At 37.0% G+C, this 27,995-nt stretch overlaps 1 protein-coding gene across 1 annotated transcript in view; it reads left to right on the plus strand.

Moving 5' to 3' along the window:
* Positions 1 to 27,995, plus strand: part of galntl6 (polypeptide N-acetylgalactosaminyltransferase like 6) — a 261,879-nt gene that overhangs the window by 61,322 nt on the left and 172,562 nt on the right. The window contains exons 4-5 of the mRNA XM_048196695.1: positions 13,207 to 13,345; positions 24,546 to 24,712. Of these exons, the coding sequence (XP_048052652.1) occupies positions 13,207 to 13,345; positions 24,546 to 24,712 (306 nt within the window). The remainder of the gene's footprint in view (positions 1 to 13,206; positions 13,346 to 24,545; positions 24,713 to 27,995) is intronic.

Genomic DNA, 27,995 nt, shown 5'->3' on the forward strand with positions numbered 1-27,995 from the left:
TGCAGATTAATATATTTGAAAAAGGTCCCCAGAAAGAGGCTTGTTTTATAGCCTTTTTGGAATAAAAAGAAAGTCACTGTATTAGGCAGGGAGATTTGTCAGATTAGAGGGAGGATGGCTTTTCTGGCGCCTGTAGGCAGGACCACGTCCTTTTGCATATGGCCCACTCGGCCCAACTGTTCTGTGTTGACCCATCACGTTGGAGCATGCTGCACTATTCTGTCAGAGGGCTTTCAGTGCACACCATCTGTTGTGACAAATCTTATGATAGCAGCCTCTATTATAAAAAGCCACCCGCTATTTTTTCATAAATCTAGTTCATTGGAGATGGTGGTACATGAATGTTATGGATCTTCCCAGGACCATTTGGACAGGGCCAGCAAATTACAATGTAAGTATGGGTGGGGATCTGAGTATTATAGCTGTCAAAATTTTATTTATTTAGATTACTGAAACATACTCATAGGTTGTGAGGTGGAGCTGTAATGGATTGAACTTGTTGGTCCAGCACATCCCGCAAATGTTCAATTAGATTGAGATCTGTAGAATTTGGAGGCCAAGGCATCACCTTGAACTCTTAAACATGTTCCTTAAACAATATGTGCAGTTCCACCAGGGAACACTATTGACATGAAAGTGTACCTGGTCTGCAACAGTGTTTAGGTAGGTGGTGGCAAGTGTCAAATTCATGTCCACATGAATGGCCGGACCCAGGGTTTCCCGGTAGAACATTGCCCATTGCTTGTCGTTGTCCCACAGTGCATCATGGTGCCATTGATTCCCCAGGTAAAAGGCGCACACGTACACGCCTGTCCATATGATGTCTGTTGGATCGGACCAGACAGGATAGCCTTCGTTGCTTTTGTGCACCGATGAGTCTTGTGCGCTCAACACCATGCAGACGGTTTGTGGTTTGTCCCTCCTCGGACCACTGTTGGTAAATTCTCACCACTGCTGACTTGGAACAACCCACAAGCCTTGCTGTTTCAGAAATACTCTGACCCAGTTGCCTTGAAATTTGGCCCTTGTCAAAGTCACTCAGATCTTATTACTGCCCATTTCTCCTGCATCCAGCACGTTGATTACGAGAACTGATTGTTTGCTTACTATCTAGTCTACCCAGACCTTAATATGTGGAGATGATCAACGATGTACACTTCACTTGTGACTCGTCATAATGTGTATACACATTACACACACACACACGGATCAATGGCTATGTTTACATGCACTAATTTTCAAATGAATTGAATCCAATTGCAGATCTGTTTACACGCACTCTAAACATTGTAATCTGATTCAAATATCCATTTATATATGTGTTTTATATGATGTTTTATTAACAAAATTCGGGAGGAGCAACTTTCAAATAATCTGTCTAATAATCACGTCATTTTTTAGCCAGCTGTTAGCAATCAGTACTCAACATATCGACCCAATCAGGGGTGCGTTTCCCAAAAGCATCGTTAGCCAACTAACATCGCAAGTTCCGTCGTTACTTACATAGTTCAACGATTTGGTGTTTCCCGAAACTATCGTTCAAACGAACATTCGCAAACTGCATCGCAAACTTGTGAATATATACAAGTGTCATTTATATATTTTAGTTTGTCAAGAGATTTAAAGCACCATTTTTGGAGAGTGCGCATGTGCGTACATGCTCTAGTACGTAAGAACAAGCATTTGATTTAATCTGGAAATAAAGCAAAATAACTTAGGAAAATGAGAATTAGTCCTCTAATGCCATGTCTGTAATTTATAGCAGAAATTCTAGCATTAATTCGATCTCAAACGGATTCATTTAAAGAAGTTATTACTCCACCACCTGCGTGACGTCATTCACCAACGTGGTTGAACGACAGGATTGCGACAATACGGTTTCGGGAAACAGTCGTGACTAGCTAGTTGATTTGTTTAACGATGCATCGTACTATGGTAGTTCAGCAGCAAGTTACATCGTTGTTCGGGAAACGCACCCCAGCATGAGTGAAATCATATATATATATATATATATATATATATATATATATATATATATATATATATATAGACACAGTCGACTCACCCATATTCCTCGACAGTTTTACAGCATCCCTCCACCACCCTGTCTCTTCACACTTGCCTGGTTACTTTCCTAACCAGAATACGGGGGGAGTACTCTGGGTTCGGGCCAAAATACAGAGCTTGGAGCCCTCTCCTCGGACAGCACCCATACTACTATGCATACTATTTACTATCTGATTATTTGTAAGTGTGAACTACATTCCGATTAAAACTTTTGCGCACCCGCTCTGCGTGTGACGTCATATCATTCACACTTGCGGAGACCATGGACGTGACACCAACAGAGCTCATTGTTATTTTTGCCCTGTTGGCATACACATTCATAAATCTTTACAACTAAAGACGTGAACTTGCGCACTGCTTAATGCGTGTCAACATTGCACTGCGCACGTGCCCCAGAGACTTCTGAATACGATTGAGAAAGTAGTCGGAATCAAGCGTTTACATGGTCATTTTTTGTTGTTGGATCGGATTAGAAAAGGAATAAACCACCCCTTCCAGTCTGATCGAAATTTTATTCAGATCGAGTTTACATGAACATTTTTCAATTCGATTGAGCCGTCAATCCGATTACAAATGGATTATTTGGGTGCATGTAAACATAGCAATTGAATATGCAAATTAGCCCCACCTCCACTCACTCACACAAGCTCAGAGATCCACTCAGTCAACTTGCTGAGGTAAACACTGCACAATGGTATCGCTCTTTACAACATAGGACACATGACGGTAATTCATATTATTAGCCTTTTGTTTGACAGCTAATAATGTGTACTTAATGTTACACAAACCATGTTCCCGTTAACCATGTCAGAGTCAGACATCTGCCTTCTAACAATCAGTATCCTTACAAATGCTTTAACCACTTAGAACATCAGTGGAGAAAGGCATACAGTTCATCATAACATCGTAATATACATCATGCACCCGCCATGTTGCTAAATCTACACAATTTTTCATATCAACAGAAAAATATACCGGGATAACCTGGCTTCCCTCGAGACTCCACTGCTAGTTCGCTGTTAATGATATGCTAAAGTCTGCCGGCACTTTGACGTGATTGGTTACAAGGTAGTTTGTGACGTCACAGACACCAGCGATTTCAAACCATGGGTTTGAGACTGTCTTTTTTTCACTGCAGTTTTAAGTAAAAAAAAAAAAATACTCAGCAATGACATATGAATTTGCACATGGTTTGTCTTAAAGCATATATAAAAAAAAAAAACACCACATAGACATATAAACAACATTAAAAACTCGATTTTCACCACAGGGGGTCTTTTAGTGTGGAGATCCTGGTGTGTAAAATTGCAAAGTTATATATAGGTTACATCTCATTATGAAATTTGTGAGTAGACACAGAACAGAGGTCTAGCTAATCCAGTGCAGAAACAGTATTTATCAGATATAATGCTCGTTGTGCAATTACACTAGCTGAAAAAAAAAAGTTTTTCTTCTGTTATGCACACTGCCTGTCAGTGTTCAAACCCACAATGCTTTCTGAAGCTTTGCCCCAAAAGTTCTGATAACAATAATAAACTCTGCATGGAGCTGTTGTACAACGCTTTTAAGAGGCAAACACGTGTACACACTGAGAGCTTGTGCGTAGGAGTATTAAAATCTGTAATTTTGCATTATGATTTAAATGTTCTGTTTAACTCTGTTATCAAGCCAGAAAATGCCAGAGGAGTGGGTGTGAGGTTATTGTAATTATGCACATGTCACAGCGAGATGACTTTTGCTAAAATGCACTAAGGGATGCATTAAATCAATAAGGTTTACATATATATACACAGTATATATACACACACGTTTGTGATAGAGATGTATATAGATGCATCAGCCACCGATTTTTATTGGCTGATTTTTGATCAATTTACAACCATCTGCATTTTGGCTGTAGCATGGAAAAGGCTGATATAACAAACCGATGGTTTATTAATTAACTACATTAAGGCAATGAGCTGTATAATGTCTGTTGCATTGTCACTGTCCTAATTGGCTAGTGTGCTGCATCTTTGTGAAAGTGTATTCATTGCATGTGGTTTTAAGTCTTGAAAATTTAAATATTCAAGTGCAAGAAGATGTAAAAGAGAGCTCAATTCTACTCGTTGAGAAGTTCGCACACAACCATAGCGTGCACCCGGAAAGCAGCGTCTCAGACAGTGCATGAATACTGAATGGAGTTATTACATCAAAGTGACTGTCTTGGTGAGTATCCTTGTAAACATAGTAGGTTGTGTCTTAAAATGAATGTAAACAGCTGAGAAATAAAACTTTTGTAACAGTATATTAGATCCGTGCTGCTCTTAAAGTGACAGCAGGCTAATATTCCTGCTCCGCTGCTGTCTGTGTTTTAATGTTAAAGGTGCCCTAGAATTAAATATTGAATATATATTGGCATAGTTGAATAACAAGAGTTCAGTACATGGAAAAGACATACACTGAATTTGAAACTCCATTGTTTCCTCCTTCTTATATAAATCTAATTTGTTTAAAAGACCTCCGACGAACAGGCGAATCTCAACATAACACCGACTGTTACGTAACCGTCGGGGTGTACGCCCCCAATATTTGCATATGCCAGCTCATGTTCAAGCATTAGAAAAGGGCAGGACGTCTGGATCTGCACAGCTGAATCATCAGACTAGTTAAGCAAGCAAGAACAATAGCGAAAAATGGCAGATGGAGCAATAATAACTGACATGATCCATGATAACATGATATTTTTAGTGATATTTGTGAATTGTCTTTCTAAATGTTTCATTAGCATGTTGCTAATGTACTGTTAAAGTTACCATCGTTTATTACTGTATTCACGGAGACAAGAGTGCCGTCGCTATTTTCATTTTTAAACACTTGCAGTCTGTATAATGCATAAACACAACTTCATTCTTTATAAATCTCTCCAACAGTGTGTAATGTTAGCTTTAGCCACGCAGCATAGCCTCAAACTCATTCAGAATCAAATGTAATACATCCAAATAAATACTATACTTACATGATCTGATGTATGCAAGCAGCATGCATGACGAACATCTTGTAAAGATCCATTTTGAGGGTTATATTAGCTGTGTGAACTGTGTTTATGCTGTTCAAGGCAAGCGTGAGCTCCGGGGGAGGGGGAGCGGGAGATTTAAAGGGGCCGCAACCTATATATCGGTGCATAGTTAATGATGCCCCAAAATAGGCCGTTAAAAAAATGAATTAAAAAAAAAATCTATGGGGTATTTTGAACTGAAACTTCACAGACACATTCAGGGGACACCTTAGATTTATATTACATCTTTTAAAAAGAAGTTCTAGGGCACCTTTAATCAAACAGCAAAAGTCAAAAAATCACTCACTACTCTTGACTAAATAACTTTTGTAACTTTAATAAAGATTAATATGTATTTAATTTATACAGTGAAGAACATGCAGTGTTATTTTACATTTGTTTACTTTATTTCTTATCTCTGAAAACTACTGTTAAACCTACCTAAAAAGCACAGTTTATTTCATTTGTATCTTTGTTCTGTTGTATTTATGCTGAATGTTAAATGGATCCAATCCATGTTCATTAGAAATGATTTGATGATGCAGTAAAACTAGATATATAACTTAATGCATGCGTTTTTGAACGTTGCTATCTGTGAATAATTGTTTGTTAAAATCAGAGTTTTTGTGTGCCTTTTGATTATTTTTGTTTTTGTTTGTTTGTTTGGTGACATCAAATTATGAAAATATCTATAGACCCATTTGACAAAAAGACAAAGACCCCCTTATGTGTTGTTTTGTTTTGGAAACATTCTATACTTTCTATTTTTTGCACATCAAAAAGGATCTCTTGCATTGCATTTTCTGTTCTCAGCTAGAGATCAGACAAAAGATCTGTCGGAATGCATTAATTACACTGATAGGTTGGTGGTTTGGTTTTGACTTCAGCCTGTCATGAAGAAATTCCCCAGAGGACTATGAAAATCAAAGTTAGAATGTTGGAAAAACCAATACCCTCTGTATAAATATCTTATTTTCAGTTATGAAGTTTGGTTAAAGCAGCAGCATGGGAAGTAATTGACATTTTGATCAGAATAAAATCTCCCATGCAGGTAGATGAGAGAATATTGCTATCAGCTCTCTGTAGAAAGACCGTCTGCCTTCGATATGAAATATTAATTTATGTCAATGAATTGGTTCCAAGTAAATTAAAAACTACATTGATAAAAAATTATATAGCAAAAGAAACAGTTTTTTTTCAACAATTGATGCTTACACTGATGACAAATAAAAAAGCCTGTTTTTTTTTTTTGTTTTTTTTTGTTTTTAATGTGTCTATCCAAATTATTTTTAACATAAAAGCAGACACAGCCATTTGTAAATTGAATATGTTTGGCCTCCGGTGTCGTCTGCTCTGCTTCCAGTTATTTTTAGCTGTACAGAACAGCTCGTTATGCTACTTTATATTGCAAACTGGTACTTCTTTAATGTATTGTCATAATTATAAACACACTGGTTTGTGTTTTAAATAGTTGTGCAAATTGTTTTAAGGTTTACTGCACTGTTATTTTTCTAGTTATTTACCTATAGCGGCTAATGAATCAGAAGTCACACATTCACAGAAATTCACAGAAAACAGCTTACTTCTGTGTTGCATAATAAGATGGGTACTTAGATGTTTGAGAGCTGTTTTGGATGCTATACTGTAGATTTCAGTATCCATTTGGCATTTAAACAATCAGGAGAGGAAAAAAATGTTGGTTAATGATTCAGGCAAGCAGCTGTTCTCAGGGTAATATTAGTGGCACTGATCAGCCAATTATACTTAGAGCATAAAGCATTCAGAGTAGAATCATTTCTGATGAAAAGGTGCTGTGCAGCCTACATTGCTACTACAGTGTTTATTCTCATGTTTCCTCAAAGGATGCATGCATTCTCAAAACTGAAATGCTATGCACTTCTTCAGACTTGTTTTTGGCACTTTAAAGGCCCACTGAAGTGTCTTGGAACATGCAGCGTTGTTCAATGTGTTGACGTAATTTCAACTGAAACAGGAAGACAGGGCGGGATATATCGAACAGCCCTGCCCCTTTTTTAAAATAGCCAATAGCGTTTTATTTATATCAGAGCTCGACCAGAGCCACTGAGCTCGGTAAAGCTTTGGTTCCCTTCTAATGTCTAACCGTTTCTCTTCCTAATCTCCTCTTTATCGCTTTAAAATACAGCATTCTGTGTATGGCGTTATGTCGAGAGCACATCATTGTGACGCGAGAGCACAAACATGTAATGCACAAGCGTGAATCTCTCCGCTCGCGCGCGGATTTCCTTTGCTCTCGCACAAAATTGAATGCGCGCTCTGAAACATACAGTGCTCTCTTATACCTCTCCTCTCGCTTAGATATTGCGTGTGTGCGCTCGTGAATCTCTCCGTGCTCTTGCAGAAATTAATTTGCTTATGGATTAAACGCTTTCAACAGTTATCAACCGCTCAGAATCGTTTAATAAAGAAATAGGTAACATTTTACAATAAGGTTTTTATTTGTTAACATTAGTTAATGTTTTATCTAACACGAACTAACAATGTGCAATACATTACTGTAATTATTAAACTTGGTTAACTTTAGTTAAAAATACAGCTGTTTGTTAGTTCACAGTGCATTTACTAATGTTAACAAATACAACTTTTGATTTTAATAATGTATTAGTAAATGTTGAAATTAACATTAACAAAGATTAATAAATGCTGTAGAAGTGCAGTTCAGTTAATGTTAAATAATGCAGTTAAATAATGTTAAAGGTGCTAAAGAGGATGTTTTGTTTTATACAATTTTGCAATATTACTTGAAACTGTCTTTACTAACTGATAAAAGACTATTTATTAGGTGCACTGAAAGTAATAATATTAATATACATCATCTGTGCACGAGGTAGGGCCTTAAAAACATCAGCCGTGATCGCGTAAACGATTGGCCCTCTGGCTGGTGTTTCAATTCCATGTGAAAGTATATAAATCTGCTTCAGGAGCAGGAAATAATTGCTGTATGTTGAGCATAGTCAGAATGTTTTAGCTAGTCGTTAAATGTGTGCCCGGCTTAATAACACAGCGAATGCCGGTGGTAAACACTCGTGTTCAGATACTCGTGCACAAGTTTTGGGAGGCGTTCCCTCTAAATGAGCTGTGAAGGAGGGGGGTTGTTCTTACCCATGCGCTCATTTCAAAAACTCAGTCGACAAAAAGAACCTCTTTAGCACCTTTAATGAAACCTTATTGTAAAGTATTACCAAAAATATCTTCTGATTTAAGACAGAACAAGATCAGGGTCAAATCATCATTCCTAAATACTTAAAATGTGGAGATCAAATATACCACCATAGTGAATTACTTTTGAGGTCTGGTAAAAAATACATTAGCTATAAGCTCTTATGTATGCACGATTAATCAAAAGATCGCAATCTTATTCCTAAATGACAACGATTCGGTTATATCTATTAAACCTTTGAAATTATGATCATACCGGAATATTTCAACCAGCTTTTGCATTGCCGCTGAAAGCAGTGGTCATGTAAGCTTTATGTTTTAAACAGCTTCACAAAGTGCTTTCAGAAAAATTTAATCTACTAATGTAATAAAATAAATGGGGGGAAATGTATGTGTGCGTATGTGTAACGTATCCACTGCAGGCAAGTTGAAGTGAACCCATGTGCAGTTTGTTTAATCCAAAAAACATGAAAAAATACAAGATTTCAGAGACTTGACCTGACCTGACCTGACCATGAACCAGACTCACTTGCAAGCATGTTACACAGAACAAAGCTAGACAAGATAACAATGAAACATGAGGGCTATATATATAAACAAGTTTCACTTACTCTATGCTTAAAGTTTCACCCAAAACAATACTGGCCTACAGTTACAGTTATTCCTTAAGTTAGTTTTTTTGCCATTTCCAGATTTTCAGAAAGAAACTCTAACATATCAACATGTTCCTGATTCAGTCTTGAGCGTCTTGGGCTAACAATATACCCTGCAGTACTGAACACTCTTTCAGATGAACTGGTTGATGCAGCAATGCACAGATACTTCCTAGCAAACTCTGATAGTTGAGGTAGTGTACCCATATTTGTTTTCCACCAGGAAAGTGGATCATCCTCAGCACTGACCTCAGGCATCTGACCGTACACCAAGAATTCACTATTTAACTCGTCACTTGCAGAAAGCTGTGCTTGAACTGAGGATGTTGGTTCTTTCTTTTCTTTCTTGTCCCCGTGTATGGTGGAAAGCAATTACTTAAGGTCATTTTTTGATTTTTTTGATGGCCTGACTTCTTGATTTGACTCTCCAGAGACCTGAGATGCACTTCCGTTTTCATTGCCCATTTTCCTCGCCTCATCGAGGAGACTTTTCTTCACATCATCCTTAAGAGGAACAAAGCTGTTCTTGAATCTTGGATCATGGGAAGTTGCAGTGTTGAAAAGAAGCCGCAGCTGCCGGTCATCATAGTGATGGTGAAGATAATCATTTATCTTTTCCTTCATTTCTTTGGCTAATGCAGAGTCACTTTGTTCATGACTGAGACATTCAAATATCTTCTAGAGTAATGGCAAGACTGAGGACATGGTGGTATGTTTTTCCCCACTAAGTGCATCAGTAAAAGGACTGAGTGGCTCAAGAACTGCTTTAACAGTTTCTAAAAATGTAATGTCTGAGTCTTTTGGTATCAGATACCATTTTTTCCTGTCTTCAGCCAGCACAGCACAAACAACCTGCTGCTGCCACCATATCGTATGAAGAATTCCAGCGAGTGGGTTCTTCATGAATGAGTTTATGGTCTGGAGAGGACAGATCTTTCTGTTTTTTGGCCAGCTGGCATGAAAGTTTTGGTGATCTTGTGAAAGCAGAAATAGTTTTTCGAAGCCTTGACAGAGCTGTGGACACCCTGTTTATGTCTAATGCCTTATTTACAACAAGGTGGAGATTGTGTCCAAAACAAGGGATCCAGATGTAGTCCTCAAATGCTTTTTTGTTATTTGTGGCATTATTGGTTGTGATGCCTGACATTCTTACAATGTCCAAATTCCAGTCTTCAAGTTTTTCTTCAAAGGCCTCCTTCAAACTTTCAGCAGTGTGATCTGTGTTGAGACCACAACAGCCAAAATACACCAGGATTGCAATTCCCGCGATTTAGTAATGTACTGCAAAGTTACAGACATGAAAGTGTCTGCAGTTCTGCTTGTCCAAAGATCTGTTGTGCAGCTGTAAAACGGTTTCTCTCCGAGATGCTGGATTATGAGGTCTCTGGTGTCATTGTAGATGCGGGGAATCTCTGTGTACATAAAAAAAGTTTTGGATTGGAAGCTGGTATTGTGGGTTAAAGTGATGAAGCAGTTGCTGGAATCCACATATTTCAACGGTGTAAATGGGCACTTCATCCATACATATGAATTCAGCAACAGCTCGGTTCAGTTTTCTTGCTTCAGGTGAGTTTTTGTCATATTTCTGCTGCCGCCGAAAAGCATTTGGAACTGTTGTCTGATTTAGAGTTTGCTGGGGTGTCATTGTAGATGTTTTATGATCTTCCTCAGCCTGCAGCTGTAAAAGGAAATATATAAAAGTAAAACAATGGGCTGAATCTGACCAAATGCAACATTAGATCATTGACACCAGCTTTTCTGTAAATAACAAACCTTGGCTTTTGTAATAAATTTAGATAAGATTACATATCTGTATATCACTATTACAAAGATGTAATTATTCTTATGGGGCGTTCACACCAGACGCGACTTACTCGCTTCATTCGCACGTGAAATTCACTTCACAACAGACGCAAATTTGCGTCATGAGAGGGGCTCTCCCTCTCCTTTAAATATGTGTCCCAGACTCTTCCACTTCTTTCTGCACACTTCCTCTGAATAAACACAACTTGTCAGCGGGAAAGTAGTTATAAAATACGGCGAATAAGATCAATTTGGCAGCTTTAGCTAGCTTGTGTATATATAGCTAAAATTGAGTAAAGACCCTTTTTTACCTCCTCACTCACTTTCTTTCATGCAAGATCCTTTTTATTCCTGTTTCTATAAAAGTATGACGATGTATCGTACAGTGTCCTCCATTGTTGTTTCGGATTTCTGCCTCGCTCGCTACATCGTAATCAAGTCACTAGTTTCACCAAAGTTCAGATATTTCAACTTGCGCTATTCTCGCGAATCACGCGTTAGGCGCGTCAACTGCTCAATTTGCACGAATCGCACCGCTGGATGTCTATTTGAATCTTTGCATTGACTTAACATGTAAACCACTCTTAATGCTTAACGCTTCATTCGCGTCTGGTGTGAACGCACCATAGGGTTAATTTCAAAATTTACATTTTTAAAATCAAAAGTTTTATCTGTTAACATTATTTAATGCACAATGAACAAACATGAACAATTAAGTGTTTGTATTAAATAACATTCACAAACATTAATTAATGTTGTAAAAATATATTGTTCACTTACTGTAAGTTGATGTTAGATAATGCATGAAGTAGCCTAATGTTAGTGAATGGTACTATCTAACTGTAAAGTTTTACCACACTATACAGGAGAAGATAAATCGTGTTTTATATTATTGTACTTTTATTTAATCTAAACTGCGTCATTCTAACACTCACTATATTAGCCTTAGCTGCACCACATATGCTAATGATTTACAATGCAAACGGCTAACATTTTGTTTATTTCAATCCGACATTCAAGTTAAACATAACATAAACTCTAAATATGAAATAAAATTGAAACTTACCTGCATGAACTCTTTCATTAGATCCGGGTGTCGGTCTTTTAAGGTGTCTTTAAGAAAACTTTGATGACATTGTTTGCAAATTGGTTTTTGATGATCTATGATGTTCCCCTCGTCATCAGCCGCAAATCCAAAATATTTCCATACGTGGCTCTTTTCCTTTCTTGTCAACAAGTGGATTTACAGCCACCGCATCAGCACCACCGGTCGCCATGTCTCAGTGCTTTTATGAAGAGGACGCAACTGCGCACCGTTCGGATAGCGCATCAAGAACCGGGTTGACCGGGTTTTCGGTACCACTGGTACTTAAGGAAACCTGGTACCGTGATGTTTTAATTTTTTAGTACCGACTTGGTACCGAGGTACCGGGTCTTCTGACAACACTAGTGAGTGTGTGTTAGAAATCAGGAATGGTGAGAGAACATTGTGCTTGGTATGTTTCAAACCAAATTTGGGTCTCCAGTCAACAAAGTTTAAATCCTGTCTGGCTAGTGCGCTTTCCGGAATGTTTACGCATTAAGTCAGTAGGTGGTCTTTTGTGGCTGTTTGAACACATTCAATCACATGAGAGTTTACTATGAAAGTCAAATGTGTTTTCGAGTACCTCTGGAAGTGGTCGAAAGTGGACAAGGTCAAAACGTTTTACACCCCATTTACACCTGTTTTTAGCATTGTCCAGCTGTGATCCGATGCGACCAAAATGCATCTTAATACAAGGTGTAAATCGTGACTTTTATTACTTATTTTTTAAATGACCATGGCACTGTATAAGCAAGATAATCCATGGCTAGCCGTGCATTAAATGATTTGAGTACACTCTGCAGGGGGATTAAAATAATATTTACAATTTATCTTTACAATTCTGAAGATTCTGCTCTTCTCACTTATAAAAGAAGCTAATTCATCCATTTGGTTCAAGTCTTAAAAACTAATTTATGTCTTTAGTTACTATACACTTTTGTTGTATGGAAAAGAGCAACACATGAGGGTGAATATAGAATTTACAATTTTTTATTTGAATATTACTTTAATGATTAGTAGGGTTTCCATCAACTGTGACGGGCAGACACAGTGAAAAGTGGCTGAGACCATAATGTACAGTGCAGAGCCAGCAACTCAGTCAGCATGTTAAGCCATCATACTAGAGTATGTCTGGTCAGCATTTAGCAAAAGGCCAGGCTCATTGGTTAAGCTGCTTCAGCTGTTCAGTCATAAATAATAATAATAATAACAATAACAATAATCATAATAATAATAAAATAAACTGTCAGTTCTTACAGTGATGGAGTGGTGATATGTATCATTGTTAGTACACACATGCTCACCTTGCCAACATCCTGGCTGTGTTCAGCATGGTTGCTGATGTCAGACTGCATCTGTTTCAGGAAAAGGGGAGCATGGGAAACCATATCCACTCATAGAGGACGAGTGTGATGACTCAGTATACAAAGAAAACGGCTTCAACATCTACGTCAGCAACAATATTGCTCTGGACCGCTCCCTTCCTGACATCAGACATCCAAAGTAAGTGGAGCTGATTCTCACATCTTGTTCACAGTAACAGAGCTGCACAGCTTGAGCTAGACATCAGTGTTTTAAAGATCCATGGCAGGCCACACTTTAGCAATCTGTTTAATTAATGATTTTGTCCTAAGTGAGGAATTAATTGAATTAGGATTAATTAATTAATTTAGTGATTTAAAGGCTGACAGATTTTTTGACAGAAATAACATAAAAACAAGGGAGAGCAGTCATAACTATAAAGCCTCGTTTACACTGCACGCGTGTGCAGCGTGTTACGGCTGTGACGCGGCTACCGGAGCTGATACGCGACCACTCTAGTCAATGCTCGTGTTTACACCAGCCGCGCCCGTGGTGCGTTTGAGAAGCGTCCCAGAAGCGGCTCGCTGCGCCGCTTCGCTAAAGATAAAGCCTATTTTTGACGGACGCCGCGTCCAAGACGCGCAGCTCAAATACAAAATAAAGTCAAAATAATCACCCTGAGTAAACTCCCGCTCATATTTCACATCACTAGGATGCCAGAAACTGACGAGTAGATTCGAAGTTGAAAAACTTGAAATTTCTTTGTTTTTGTTGTCCATAACTGGAATTTTAAGTGTATTAACTTCATCGGTATGGCTACAGCAAAATAAAATATGGCATAGCAAAAACACAATAAAACCATACAAAACAATTTAGCCATTAAATACATGAAAAAATCAATGAAAACAACGCAAATCTAGTGGTCTCGCGAATCCAGCCGCTTCGCTTCTGAAATGCTTCTGGTGTGAGTTGACACCGCTCAGAGGACGGAACAAAACCTTGCCGGAGCCGTAACGCGCCGCACACGTGTGCAGTGTAAACGAGGCTTAAGGGTTTTTTTTTTTTTAGCTCATTTATTGATAAAATTGCTAGCATAAATCTTTAATATTTTACCTCAAACATTTTTGAACATCAGTAGTCCCTGCCAATTGTATATTGTTGTGAATAAAATTATGACAATAAAACCCCACATTTCTTAGAGATTTTATTTTTACTTAAAGATGCACCTTTTTCTGTCATTAAAATGTTTACATATTCAGTAAATAATTCTGTCAGGAGCCTAATAAAAGCTTATTTATTTTACAGTGGGTCTCTAATGGAAAAAAACAAACAAACAAACAAACAAAGAAATATTGAGATAGTCGAAAATTACTTGTTTTTATCTCTGTATCCCTACTGTGTTGAGTCCACCTTTTGTTTTCTCAAAACAAAAAACAAAACAAAACCTTCTACAAATATCTGAAGCAGCAAAACTGTTTTCGACATTTGGTAATAATATAAATGTTTCTTTAGCACTAAGGCAGCATATTAGAATGATTTCTGAGGGGTCATGTGACACGTAAGACTGGAGTAATGATGCTGAAAATTCAGCTTTGCCATCACATGAATAAAATATATTCAAAAATGTATATTTAAATAGAAGAGTTATTTTAAACTATAATGATTTTTTAAAGTATTACTTTACTTTTTACTTTATTTTTGATAAATATTTCCAGCCCTGATGAGCATAGGAGAATTTTTTAAACATTAAAAATGTTAATAACCCTAAATTTTTGATTGGTATCATTCTTAGAAGAAAAGGTATATACAACAATTTTCCCATCATAGGATCATTTTATGGATTTAGTTATAAATAAATTGTTTTAATTCATTTTTAAGTTTAATTTTTACAGGTCGTAAACATACTTTATCACTAGAAATATAAATAAACAAACAAACAAATAAATAACCCGTTAAACATAAAAGTATTATGCAAACATTTAAGACATTTATCCTTACAGTATATAGAGCCTTTTTGACATAAGGGGGTTGTTTAAAATTGAGTCAAGAACCCTAGGGTTCTGTATAAAACTCCATTTAACCCTTTTTTTAAGAGTGCAGTGTTCCATATTTTGACTGGGTTACATGAACATTCATTTATAAGAAAATTTTCTAAAAAAAAAAAAAAAAATGAAAGGTTTTCCTGCTCCATGCATGACCATCAGTATAATAGCATAAAGCCAAAAAACTAACAAACCAAAACTAAGTGTGAGTGTGGTTCACAGTCCATACATTTAGCAAGGTTTAGAAGAGAGTCTGGTTTCAGACTTCCATCTAAATGAGCTCCTTGATGAATTGATCATTAATTGTTCTCAGAAGGCTCTGCACCATTACCTTCCCTTGAATGTCTCCACTGCCATGGATTTTCCCTTGGCAAGAACAAATCTCTCTATAACTCATGCACCAAAGAGTCAATGTCTGAAGGAGGACTCATTCGTTACAGTGTTGTCGATAACTAAAATATAATTTATTCTGCCTGAACGGGCTTAAGCATCTGCTACTGGCTTGCCAAGCTTCTAGGCTTTGATAATGTGAATGAATATGAAGTCTTTAAAACATGTTTTAGTGCCATTACAAGGTTAGACAATGTTCCTGACTCTACGCCGCCTTGGTGAAAAAGTTTGTCTGTTGCTTTCCTGCTGTTAGCAGTAAAGTTGTGTAAACCCCTTTCAAGCACTGCAGACAGTGTTCCGGTGAAGAGCCTGGTGTGGGGCTTTTATTTACATCCCCTATAAAAGCCTGTGGCGCTCAGTGTGGAACCTGCCAACAGACAGAATGTGAATAACTGTCTCAGTGCGAAGAGCCAGCATGCTGGTGTATTCGCTTTTAATGCAGGTAGCAGAGAAATACACAGATGCTGCTGCAGCATCAGTGCTAACAGCAAGCAGAAGGAACTGGACAGATTCCATGTTTTATGAAGTGAAAAGTGGCTGTTAGTTTTAAAAAACACAGATATAGCCTCTTGAATAAAGCATACATAACTGTTCAAAAGTTTGGTGTTGGTAAGATTTTTTAATATTTTTTAAAGAAGTCTCTTAAGGCCAATTCACACCACACAGAAAAATGGCAACAAACACTTGGCGTCTGTTGGCGTTGGTCTGGGTTTTCTTTCATGCGAATGAACATGTTCAATTAGCGTTTGTCTGTGTCTGTTGGGGCAGTGTGAACATGAGAGTAATTTTTCATAAAATTCTAAATTCAACTTGTTTTTTGGTGTTTGTTGGCATTTGTCTGTGCTGTGTGAAATGGCCTTTATTCTCACCAAGGCTGCATTTATTTTATCAATACAAACAAAAAAAACAATGTAAAATATTATTACAGTTTAAAATTCATAAATAAAGTAATATTCAAATAACAGCAGCCAATACTCCAGTCTTATAACTTATTATCATCAATGTTGAAAACATATCAATTTTGTGATGCTTAATAATTTTGTGGAAACAGTGATGCATTTTTTAAGGATTCTTCTAAGAATAGAAAGTTCAAAAGAATTGATTTGAAATAAAAAATCTTCTGAAATCCCCATACTTTTGAACAAAAGTATGAAGGGACATTTAATACTTGCTTGCTAAAAAAAAAAGAAAAAAAAGTTTCCACGAAAATAGTAAGCAGCACAACAGTTTTCATTGATAATAATAAGAAATGTTTCTTGACCACCAAATCAGCATATTAGAATGATTTTGATTAAATAAATGCAGCCTTGGTGAGCAGATGCAATTTATTTCAAAAACAATAAAACAAATATTACATATATATATATATATATATACACACACACACACACACACACACACACACACTACCATTCAGTCTATGGTAGAAATGTATATATATATATATATATGTGTGTGTGTGTGTATATATATATATATATATATATATATATATATATATATATATATATATATATATACACACCAGTGGCGTGCAGTGGTGTTCTGAAATGAGGAGGCACATTTTTTATTTTTTTTTATGAATCAATGTAAATTCATGCATTGCTCTTAACGTTGACACATCTTCCTTGTTAAATGAACATTACTTTACATTACATCAAAAAAGAAAAAAATTCTATTCAATTCTATTTTGTAATTTTACATTAACGATGTAATGTTCTATTTATCAAAACCAAGCCAATCTCATCAAGTTAGTGTTTTAAGCATTTCTACATTCATTCCAAAATAATAACTAAAGGCAATAATTTAAACAATATATTTTATTTGTGTATTGATGTATTTCTTAGTCAACTTAGGCTATTTTTCAGTCATGCTCTGTAAACACCGTCTGTCACAGACACAAATTTTATTTTTAATTTCACCAAGCTGATTGCACTAAAAATCCCCACAGTCATCATCAATGTTCCCTCTAAGCTGCGCGCGTGCGCGGCCGCGCAGAAAAAAATAATTGCAGCGCAGAGAACAGACATGAAAATCATGTGTGGGGAAAATAAATGCATTAGACTGTAGTATTTTAAATGAGAAATAATTGCAGTGCTCTGGTCAGCCGCTATAGAGTTACTGTCGCTATAGAGTTAGAACCGGTGAATGCGGTTTACAGGTTTCATAGAAAGAGAACGATTGAGTGCGTGTAAGATGGCTGGCCCTGAGCCAAATCAGTCGCGGTACTGTAATGTTTGCGGACTAAATACCTCAATACGAGAGGCAACGCGAAACGAAAAGAAATGTGAATAAACCGTCATGTTTAATGAAAAGTGGCGGAAATAACGGATGATGGGCACAGAATGCTAACAAAACTCTGAGACATTTACAATCACACACCCACCACAGGTGTAGCTTGCAAACTCAAAATACATCAGTGATATACAGTTTAAATAGATTTTTGTGTGTGGTGGTGGTGGTGTGGGTTTCAGGGATGTTTAGATAACTATAAAAGAGTTAACATGTTCACTTTTCTTAAAAATATTTAGCTATCAGATCTGTTTAAATGCTTCAGTTTGTTTTTACTTTATAATATATTAAAACAAATGGAAGCATTTAAACTGATATAATACTGTATATCAGTTTAAATACTTAAATATTATATTATATTTTATTATATTATAATGTAAGCCTAATAAAAAATGATCTCACAAGGGGATTATTTAGGGCTCCTTGCCATGAAAAATCTTGAAACCTCTTGGTATAAAAAAATCTGGGAAATTCATAAGCAATAAACAATTTAATTTTGATGGTTTAACACTGTCTGTTGCTAATAATTGACTGTACAAAAACACATTATGGTTGTTCCAAACCATCATTGTAACTGCTCATATTATATTATTATAAAGAATTGAACTGTCCTGCAGGAGGACAGAAATTATTTCTTGGTAAAGACTGGTACAGTTAAGCAATGTGAAAAAATCTCAAGTAACCTAAAATGTGCTTAATTTAGTGACTGAACTGCTTGTGTTCAAACATATTATTTAATATATCACTAAGTTACATCAAGGGTCAAATAAAATAGAAACGGCACATTAAAGTTAAATGTTACAGTTGCATGATAAAACCATTTTTTTTGTGTGTGTTTACGTTGATTGTACAGGTCTGATGTGAAGTATATTTTTGCTCAGGTGGCCAAAATGTGCGCTCAACAGAGAAAAGTTTTGCTCAGCGAGAAAAAAAATTAGAGGGAACATTGGTCATCATGTTTTCAATCCATTTCAAGTTTGATGTGACATAAAGCAGTAATATCTAACTGTGATCTGTTTACTTACTTTTCAATTAGTCTTCCGATTGACGCCATTATTTGTTCAGTCAAACTGACGCACGGAACGGGGTTTAACAGGATTTATCGCACAAACCAGTCATATCCAATCATAACCAATTACATCCAATCATAGCGCGATGGAGACATTGCCTCCTCTCACGTGACTTTCCCCCATTCATTCTCAATTACCCCCCACAAAACCCACTGCACGCCGGGGTTCTAATGATTTTCTATGAGAGCAAAGGGAGGCATGACTCCATAGACCGTAAAGCATGACTCCTGCTGTAACTTTACCTGCGGGTGTCGCTGTTGAGCAGTGTTCCTTAAGAAATACGCGTGACTTGCGCTCTTTTTAATGTCATAATTTGTAATATTTGTGTTGTTTTATATGTAATATGGATTATTTTCTCATCCTATTTTTTTTTTTTTTTTTTTTGAGGAGGCACTGCCTCCCTTGCCTCCTCGGAGGAAACGCCCCTTATACACACACACACACACACACACACACATACACACACAAACACACTAGGGGTGTAACGGTACACAAAAATGATGGTTCAGTACGTACCTCGGTTTTAAAGTCACGGTTCGATATGGGTTCAGTACAGCAGGGTGAGAAAACAAAACATTTTTTTTCTCTCTTTTTTAATTAAACAATGTTTTACTGAACCAACTGTGTCTCTGTCTTTAAATTTATTCAATTATAATTAACATTTTCTTATCTCTGCTAATGCTGTAAACTATTAGGGAGCCTTTACTTGCACATTACAATAAAGGTTACAGTTAACAACAGAGCCCAAATTATTAAATTCAGTTGCTATTTATTTTTTAGATATAATCATGAACACTCAAATAATAATAATAATAATAATAATAATAAAAATATGTATTTTAAACATGTAAATTACACATAAGGCAGTTTTTGCATTAACTTATGATTCTCCAATTCGTTGTTGAAATATAATCATTTACACACAGTGGCTGTCATAACTTGTTTTGATGATGGATTTATTTAGGCCTTACATTAACTAACAGGTTAAGTAAAATATAATTAATATATAGGCTAATAGTGCATATATTTAGCGAAACAGTTTGTTTCTCTAGTGAACTAACAAGCTGTTGACACCGACTGGCTTTTCTGAAGTAAATTTAATACTACGTGACATACAAACTGTTTTACTGACATCTTTCACACTGATTGAAAGATTACACAAGATATGATACATTTCAGTAAGTTGTACTGTATCTTTCAACATACCTTCATGTTCATTCTGTAGTAGTGAAGAGGAAGGGATGATCGTGTTCACTCACGCTCCGCGCTGCAATTTGAACTGAGGCGTCTATACAGCGATCTGTCACGCCACATCAAAAAGCATTTATTGTTTGAATTTTGTGATAAAATGGACAGAATTTGAAAGATGGCACTTTGTTTCTAATCGAAAGTAACAAAACACAGAGCTTATTGCGATTATTGGTGGTTAATGCTGGTTAAAATTGGTTAGGCTAGAAAGCATTACTGTGTGCGCCCCCTTTTGGATTGGAGTGATGATTGCCTGTGACTGACTGTATTCATCGTCTAACTTCATGAACCGAACCGTGACGTCCGTACCGTGACGGTTCGGGACGAATACATGTACCTTTACACTCCTAATACACACACAGTTCTTTCTGGTTCTCGAATCTGATTGGCTGAGAGCCGTGCGATATTCTAGTGAGAACAGCACTCCTACCTTTTCACCGTTTGTATTACTCCACTTGAAGCGACTGTCATGGCGGCCGAGCAAATCCATTGTATTTTTTACAAATACTACACTTGTTGAACCACAAACTGTAGTTTTAAAATTTTTCTAGGCGAGAATGTGGTTGTTTAGACCTCAAATATATGACTGATATGTAATCATAGTGCCTGTTTTACTATTTGTTTTGACGCTTTCACAGATGCAAGCTCCAGGCCGTCAGCGGCCATTCAGAGCTCGTGTACCCGCCGAGAAAAGCTTCATCTTGGCCAGTCCTTCGTGTATTTATTGCTGACTCTTATGTAGATAGTGGTTAAAAATATAATTAATTTGTGGTATATCAAATGTGCAATCTTTAGTCTTATTAAGCTATTAATTGTTCCAGAGCAAAACGATTTGGGTTAAGGGGAAAATTACATTTCATAACTATATTTAGGCTATATTTAACTTTAATCCTGTATGAGTGCTACATTTGTACGTTTGACTAAATTGCTTGTGTTTTTTTTATTTTTTTTATTTTACTTTGTTTATTGTTTGCTTGTGTTTATGTCTTTTATAATGGCTATAGTTGTTAATTTAAATATTGTTGTTTAATAAACATTATTTTATAAAAATAAGCCGTATTTGGTATTGAGAAAGGGTGAAAATTAGCTTTATTATGTCATTAGATGGCAGCAAAGACTCTCTCTATGAGTGAGTCAGAACAAGGAAGTTGTTTTAGCGCTGTGGGAAATCCCTTTGACTTTTAAAAGGACAAAAGACGTTTTCCTCAGTGGATATTTAAACTGATTTTTTATAATGGATATATTATGGACAGCGACCTGAAGAATGAATGCTTTCAGGTGCAAGTAATACACTCGTTTGTCAATTTCTATCTCATAAACCATAAAACTGCACTCTACATAACACAATAAGCTTCAATGAAATGACTCAACAGTCCTTCATTACTAGTTCTAAAGTGACGTTTTAGAATTAGTAACGGAGGATTGGTCAAATGGTCAACTTGAGATTTGAACCCATGGCGGAAGGACGTAGTTCTGCACAAAAAGAGGGTTTTTAAAGAGACTCCGTTGTTGTTCTTATTTATTTACACACTTGTATAAACACTTGTAAATCAGCACGCTGTGATTACACAATTGCACGGCTATTCGTGTGATATTGCTCATATATATAATGGTAGTGTGTAGGGGTGTGACGAGACAGGTATCTCATGAGACGAGACGAGACTCGAGATTGAGTTCACGAGACGAGACGAGATTTTTACACACTATTTTTAAGAAATCCTCAATGGCGAAATACATGACTAGAAAGAATATTCTGCAGGTGTATTTCAAATGTTTTAACTAATCATCTTGTAATGAATGTCATTTCAGTTCTACTTTCTGAGTATGAATTATCATCTGCAGTAAAAGACAACAATACTCAAGTACTGTAAAAGGTTTTGCCACTAACTCAACTGACTGACTTCTCTTCTGTATGATTTCAGTCTCTTCAGACCTTACTGTACATGATTTATGAGCTTCTACAACTTTTGACCTCCTAACTGAACTCCTCTCCACAAACTGATCATAGAAATAAAAACAGTATAAATAAAAATGGTATCACTTTACAATGAGGTCTCATTTATTAACATTAATGTATTAACCAACATCAACTAACAATGAGCAATATATTTGCTACAGTATTTATTAATCTTTGTTTATGTTAGTTAATAAAAAGTCATTCATTGTTAGTTCATGATAGTTCACAGTGCATTAAATAATGTTAACAAATGAAACCTTACTGTTTGTACTTAATAAGATTAAGAGAAAACTGTTATTCATTTTTTATGGTAACACTTTACAATAAGTGCAACCATAATCGCACTCTCTCAATATTCATAGTGCAAATAAGACCAAATTTTTTTTCGATACAGAGCTAAGAGATGGTTACAACTACACTGCCCAGCCTAAAATAGCTTTCATATTGAGTGATATTTGCATTCACCAGGGAGCCGCTTTCAAAATGCGGGGTATTCAAATCACGTTTGAATGCGCGTTCGCGTTTACTTTCACTTTCACGATCGCGCTTAAAGGCCCTTTCACACAGGATGTGGTATGCGCTGCGCTATGAAACCCATTTGTTTCAATGGCTTGCGTCAAAATAGTTAAACTTTTGCCGCTGCGCTCTGTGACGATTACCCGCGCGACCAATAGCAACGGGGCATCCAAATAGTCGGAAAGCAAAATGTATGAACAGCTATTTACCATGTTGGAATTTCCAGAGCTATACAATTCAAGTTTGCTGGTCGTATAGAGACATCGGGAGAAAAGCTGTGTCATGGAGACATAACAAACACTGTCAAGCTGCTCTCTTTCTACTTCTTACAAGCAGGGCTATTGCTATTGCTCACTTCTTAGCATGGGACATATACTTTGCTGCTGACCGAAAGGTGAAACAACAATCAAATGACTACGTATAGAACTCCCGGTACAAGTTTGGAAAACTCCGCCTACTGTGCTCTGGTCAGCGCAGCGCAAATCGCTTTGTATCTAAAGGGCTGCGCTGAACCCAGCGGCGAGCACAGCGCATACCGCGTCCTGTGTGAAAGGGCCATAACTCTGTAAATATGGAGCGGCGGCAACCGTTATCCAACTAAATTAAATGTTTTTTTTATTTAAATACAAAGCAAAACGACAGTGGAGGCGTAATGTAAATGAACCGGTGGCATATTCTTTCCTAATCATCCTAACCACTCTGTCATGGCAACATCATGAGACTACTTTTCGCCTCTACGAGAAATCTCGTCACATATTAGTCTCGCGAGATCTCGTGCCACGAGATCTCGTCACACCCCTAGTAGTGTGTATGTATTATGTATGTATTAAAAATATATGCTTTTGTTCTCACTCCAAATGTACAAGTTTTGATACAAATGAACACATTTTAAAATAATAATAATAAACAAATGATGTCTAATTGAGCGCCTCAAGGACAGGAATTGAAAACCACATCCTAATGGTGACACATGCATTACTGGAAAAGCATTTTTATTTATTTCTAGATTTTAGAACACAGCACACTTCTCTTTCCACAAAATAGAGTGGCCCAAATTGTAAAATAGTAGTGTTTTTTATGCAAATACATTTTCTTTAATACCGATTCAGAGAATTTGCTGTGAGAGTTGCATGTTCCAGTTATACACATGACACTGTCTGGCTATTAGTATGCAAATGGAGCGCCTTTTTCTTCCTGAACTGTATTTCATTAGTAGACTGATCTGACAGGTCAGACAGGGCTGTTTTAGATGCTGGCTTCTCTCCAGAATGCATTTGTGCACAATGCTGGATCTCTCTATACTGTATTTTTGTTGTGTTTGTGTGTGTGTGTTTTTTTTTTTTTTTTCTCCATCACCATCGAAGAGAAATGTTAATAAACTATGCGTGAGAATGATTATTATATGAAGGTGTATGAATTAGGGCCGGCTTGTCAAGTTTGTCAGGATGCTGAATTAGAGAGTCCAGTGTGAGCCATAAAGTGCCACTTCATCTGTTGGTGCCGGCTTTGTCGGAGCTCAATTAACATGCAGATTTCTGAATGCTTTATGAGAGCGCTGGGACTGAAGGACCTCTCAAAACATTGATTTATGATCTGAGCTCTGTCGCCATTGCCTACGGCGTTGGGGCAGCCCATACCGGTGCTTTTGTTTTCAAATAATGTTTTTACAGTTTGGCAAGATCTAGTGCAATAAGCGACAAGATTTATATTTCACACATCATTGTTCTGAGGAGGCTTATGCGATGTTGAGAGTGTTTGTTAAGTGTCTTACAATATGTGGATTATACATTGATGCCCTGATTAAGCATTTGCTGTAAAGCATAAGCAGCTAGTATTTGCCTGCCTCGCTCTCAATCTCACTCTCTCTCATTCTTTCTTTTCTGTAGCTGTAAGCAGAAGCTGTATCTTGAAAACCTCCCAAACACCAGTATTATCATCCCGTTCCATAACGAAGGCTGGTCCTCTCTGCTCAGAACCATCCACAGCATCACCAACCGCACACCTGACCACCTGATCGCAGAGATCATACTGGTAGATGACTACAGTGACAGAGGTAAGCGACCGAGCTGTTCTTTCTCTCTTTTAGAGCATCTGCCTTGACATCAGGGTCATTGCTGGTGGCTTTCTGCATTAGCTGCTCAAAATGTATGTTGAACAAAGCTTTGATAGTACTGGGTCCTTGAGTGCATCAAAAAGGCTTTTTTTGTTGTTGTTTTGCCATTTATAGAGGTAGACAGGGCTTTGTCAGTGACCATGCTATGGGTGTTTCTTCAATTGGTAGAGACACTTTTGACCGTTGTAGGCTCCCTCAAAACTGTTTTTCTCTAACAGTGCATATACCGCTATTTCACATTGTTTTTTTTTTTCATGTTCATGATTAAATGTCCTTTTCACAACATGGTGGAAATTATATTTTTTAATCATTGGTTGGACTCCTTTGTCTCATTAAGGCTAATTTAATTGTTAGCATTTAAATAACATTTTCACACAGTAAAAAAAATTATTTAAGTGATATTTACCAAGATTTCCCCATACAAAACTCTAGCATGCCTCCATTGACACTTTTGCTTAAACAAGTACACTAAATGAAAAAAAAAAAAAAAAAAAAAAACAGTTCTGGAAGGGTCGTAAATGATGCAACACCTGAGGGACAGTTGTAATTTTTTGTAAATTAATTTTGTATACACACACATATATATATATATATATATATATATATATATATATATATATATATATACACACACACATACTATTGGCAAAAGTATTGGGACACCCCTCCAAATCATTGCATTCAGGTGTTCCAATCACTTCCATGGCCACAGGTGTATAAAATCAAGCACCTAGGCAAGCAGACTGCTTTGTGAGAGAATGGGTCGCACTCAGGAGCTCATTCAAGCGTGCTACCGTGATAGGTTGCCACCTGTGCAATAAATCCATTCGTGAAATTTCCTCACTACTAAATATTCCATGGTCAACTGTTAGTGGTATCATAAGAAAGTGGAAGCAATTGGGAACAACAGCAACTCAGCCACGAAGTGGTAGGCTGAGGCACACAATGCGCAGAAGTCGGCAGCTTTCTACAGAGTCAATGGCTACAGACCTCCAAACTTTGTGTGGCCTTCAGATTAGCTCAAGAATAGTGCGTAGAGAGCTTCATGGAATGGGTTTCCCTGGCCGAGCAGCTGCATCAAAGCCTTACATTACCAAGTGCAATGCAAAGCGTCGGATGCAGTGGTGTAAAGCTCACTGCCACTGGACTCTACAGCAGTGGACACGTGTACTGGAGTCACAAATCGCGCTTCTCTGTCTGGCAATCCGATGGACGAGTCTGGGTTTGGCTGTTGCCAGGAGAACGGTACTTGCCTGACTGCATTGTGCCAATTGTAAAGTTTGGTGGAGGGGGGATTATGGTGTGGGGTTGTTTTTCAGGGGTTGGGCTTGGCCCCTTAGTTCCAGTGAAGGGAACTCTTAATGCTTGAATTCATTGATTTGGAGGGGTGTTCCAATACTTTTGGCAATGTAGTGTATATACAGTCAAACCAAGATTTATTCAGACACCTTGAACATTTCATTCATTAATCAGTTTATTCACTATAGTATAATTAACAATATTACAAGATCTCAGAGTTAAACTGTCAGAAAAAATAATCTTAATTGTGTCAGATAACACTTAAGCAAAACATGGTCAGGTCAAAGTGTCTGAATAATTTTTGGTTCCAAATTTTAATCAGTTTTACTGGTAGTTCACTGTATGAAGAATTTTTTGGTATAATATGTCACAGTTTACTTTATTTTGTTATGCTCACTTACATAGCTATAGTGTCCTGCACCCACTAGTAAAAATATATCAAAAATATCAAAAATGTCTGAATAATTTTTGGTTTGACTGTTTATCATTTGTTACCATTTTTAGATGTAATATTTTAAAGACACTATTAAAGTGTCAGTCTTTCCATTTTTGATCCTGAAAAGATGAAAGTAGGGCACATTCCGCTCATTGTTTGGTAGTGGAATGCAGTAAAATGAAGACATCAGGAATGCGTCTTCTCTTAGAGGCGCATTGATAGCATGCTGTTGAGCACTATAGCACCAAATACTCTTCCTTTTGTAACAGCATCCCAATACTTCACACAATAAATCAATAAGAACATCCCGCTGCACAATGCCCCTCTGTACTACAAGACATCTCAGCCAATAACTTTTCATCTCACTGCTGGGCATGCATCACTCCTGTAGAGAAATAATGGAGAGCACAATAGTGAGCATGTACTCTGCTCTGGCCTGCTCTGTTCCCATTACAATACTCATGTCCATCTGAAATGAGCTTCCATTACACTGAGGCATCTTGTATTGTTTGGCTTATGATGATAAAAAATGTTTGTTTTTTAATTACACAGATATGTTATTTGTGTCAACATGTTCATATGTTATAATACAGTGTTGCTTAATTCATGTAAGGCCATCTTCAGGTTTTAACATGTGTGTGTGTGTGTGTGTGTATCCCGTATATACCGTGAAAGACAAACTCTGCTATGCTAATCAACCCAAGCTCATTGGTCAGTTCTCTTTAATGATGAACTCATATGAGATGCAGATTCTCTCTGAACAGATTTTTGACCTAGAGCAAGAGTAGCAATAAACTCTCAAAGCACAGAAAATGTCAGATTTCTGGCATTTCATTGATTTGAAAGCAGATCCACTGAAAAAGCACTGAATCTCCTGTGCATTCGTCAAGTGCTTGTATGAGTCATTTATGTGGTTTAAAGAGAATTTTTAGCCAGATGCGTTGAATACTGTCTGTAACAAACATGTGTCGGTTTTCTCAGATCTCTAGCAATGAGAGGTAATTTAGTCAGCCAGTATACAAAAAAAAAAAAAAAATGAATGCAAAAATGATTTGGTTACATTTCACTCAGACTAAAGATTGACCAATAATGCCCAAGTGCATTTGAGAGGAAATAAGCACCTGTCAGTAGCGTCACCGGTCCCTCTAACTGCACTCTCTCTAAACAAACACACAGAAGGTTGTGTGCAGCTGGTGGCCTTTTTGTCTGGACAGTCGCTTTTGAAAATGTTCAGTACCATCAATCACTACAGCCAAAAAACGAGAGAGATCTAATTAGCATAGGACAGAGCACAGTCCAGAATGAGTGACAGAGAACCACACTTCTGCCACTCATAATCACTGGCTCTAACCAAAACCAGAAATGAAGTGGATATAAAGTGATTCCCTCATCTCCCTGTGTTCTCTTTTGCTCCACTAATGAACTATACCACTATATTGGGCTGAACGATATAGAAATCTTAGTATTTTTCAGATTTAAAAAAAAATG

Source organism: Megalobrama amblycephala, linkage group LG7 (assembly GCF_018812025.1).
Source record: "Megalobrama amblycephala isolate DHTTF-2021 linkage group LG7, ASM1881202v1, whole genome shotgun sequence".
In the NCBI taxonomy this organism is placed as follows: domain Eukaryota; kingdom Metazoa; phylum Chordata; class Actinopteri; order Cypriniformes; family Xenocyprididae; genus Megalobrama; species Megalobrama amblycephala.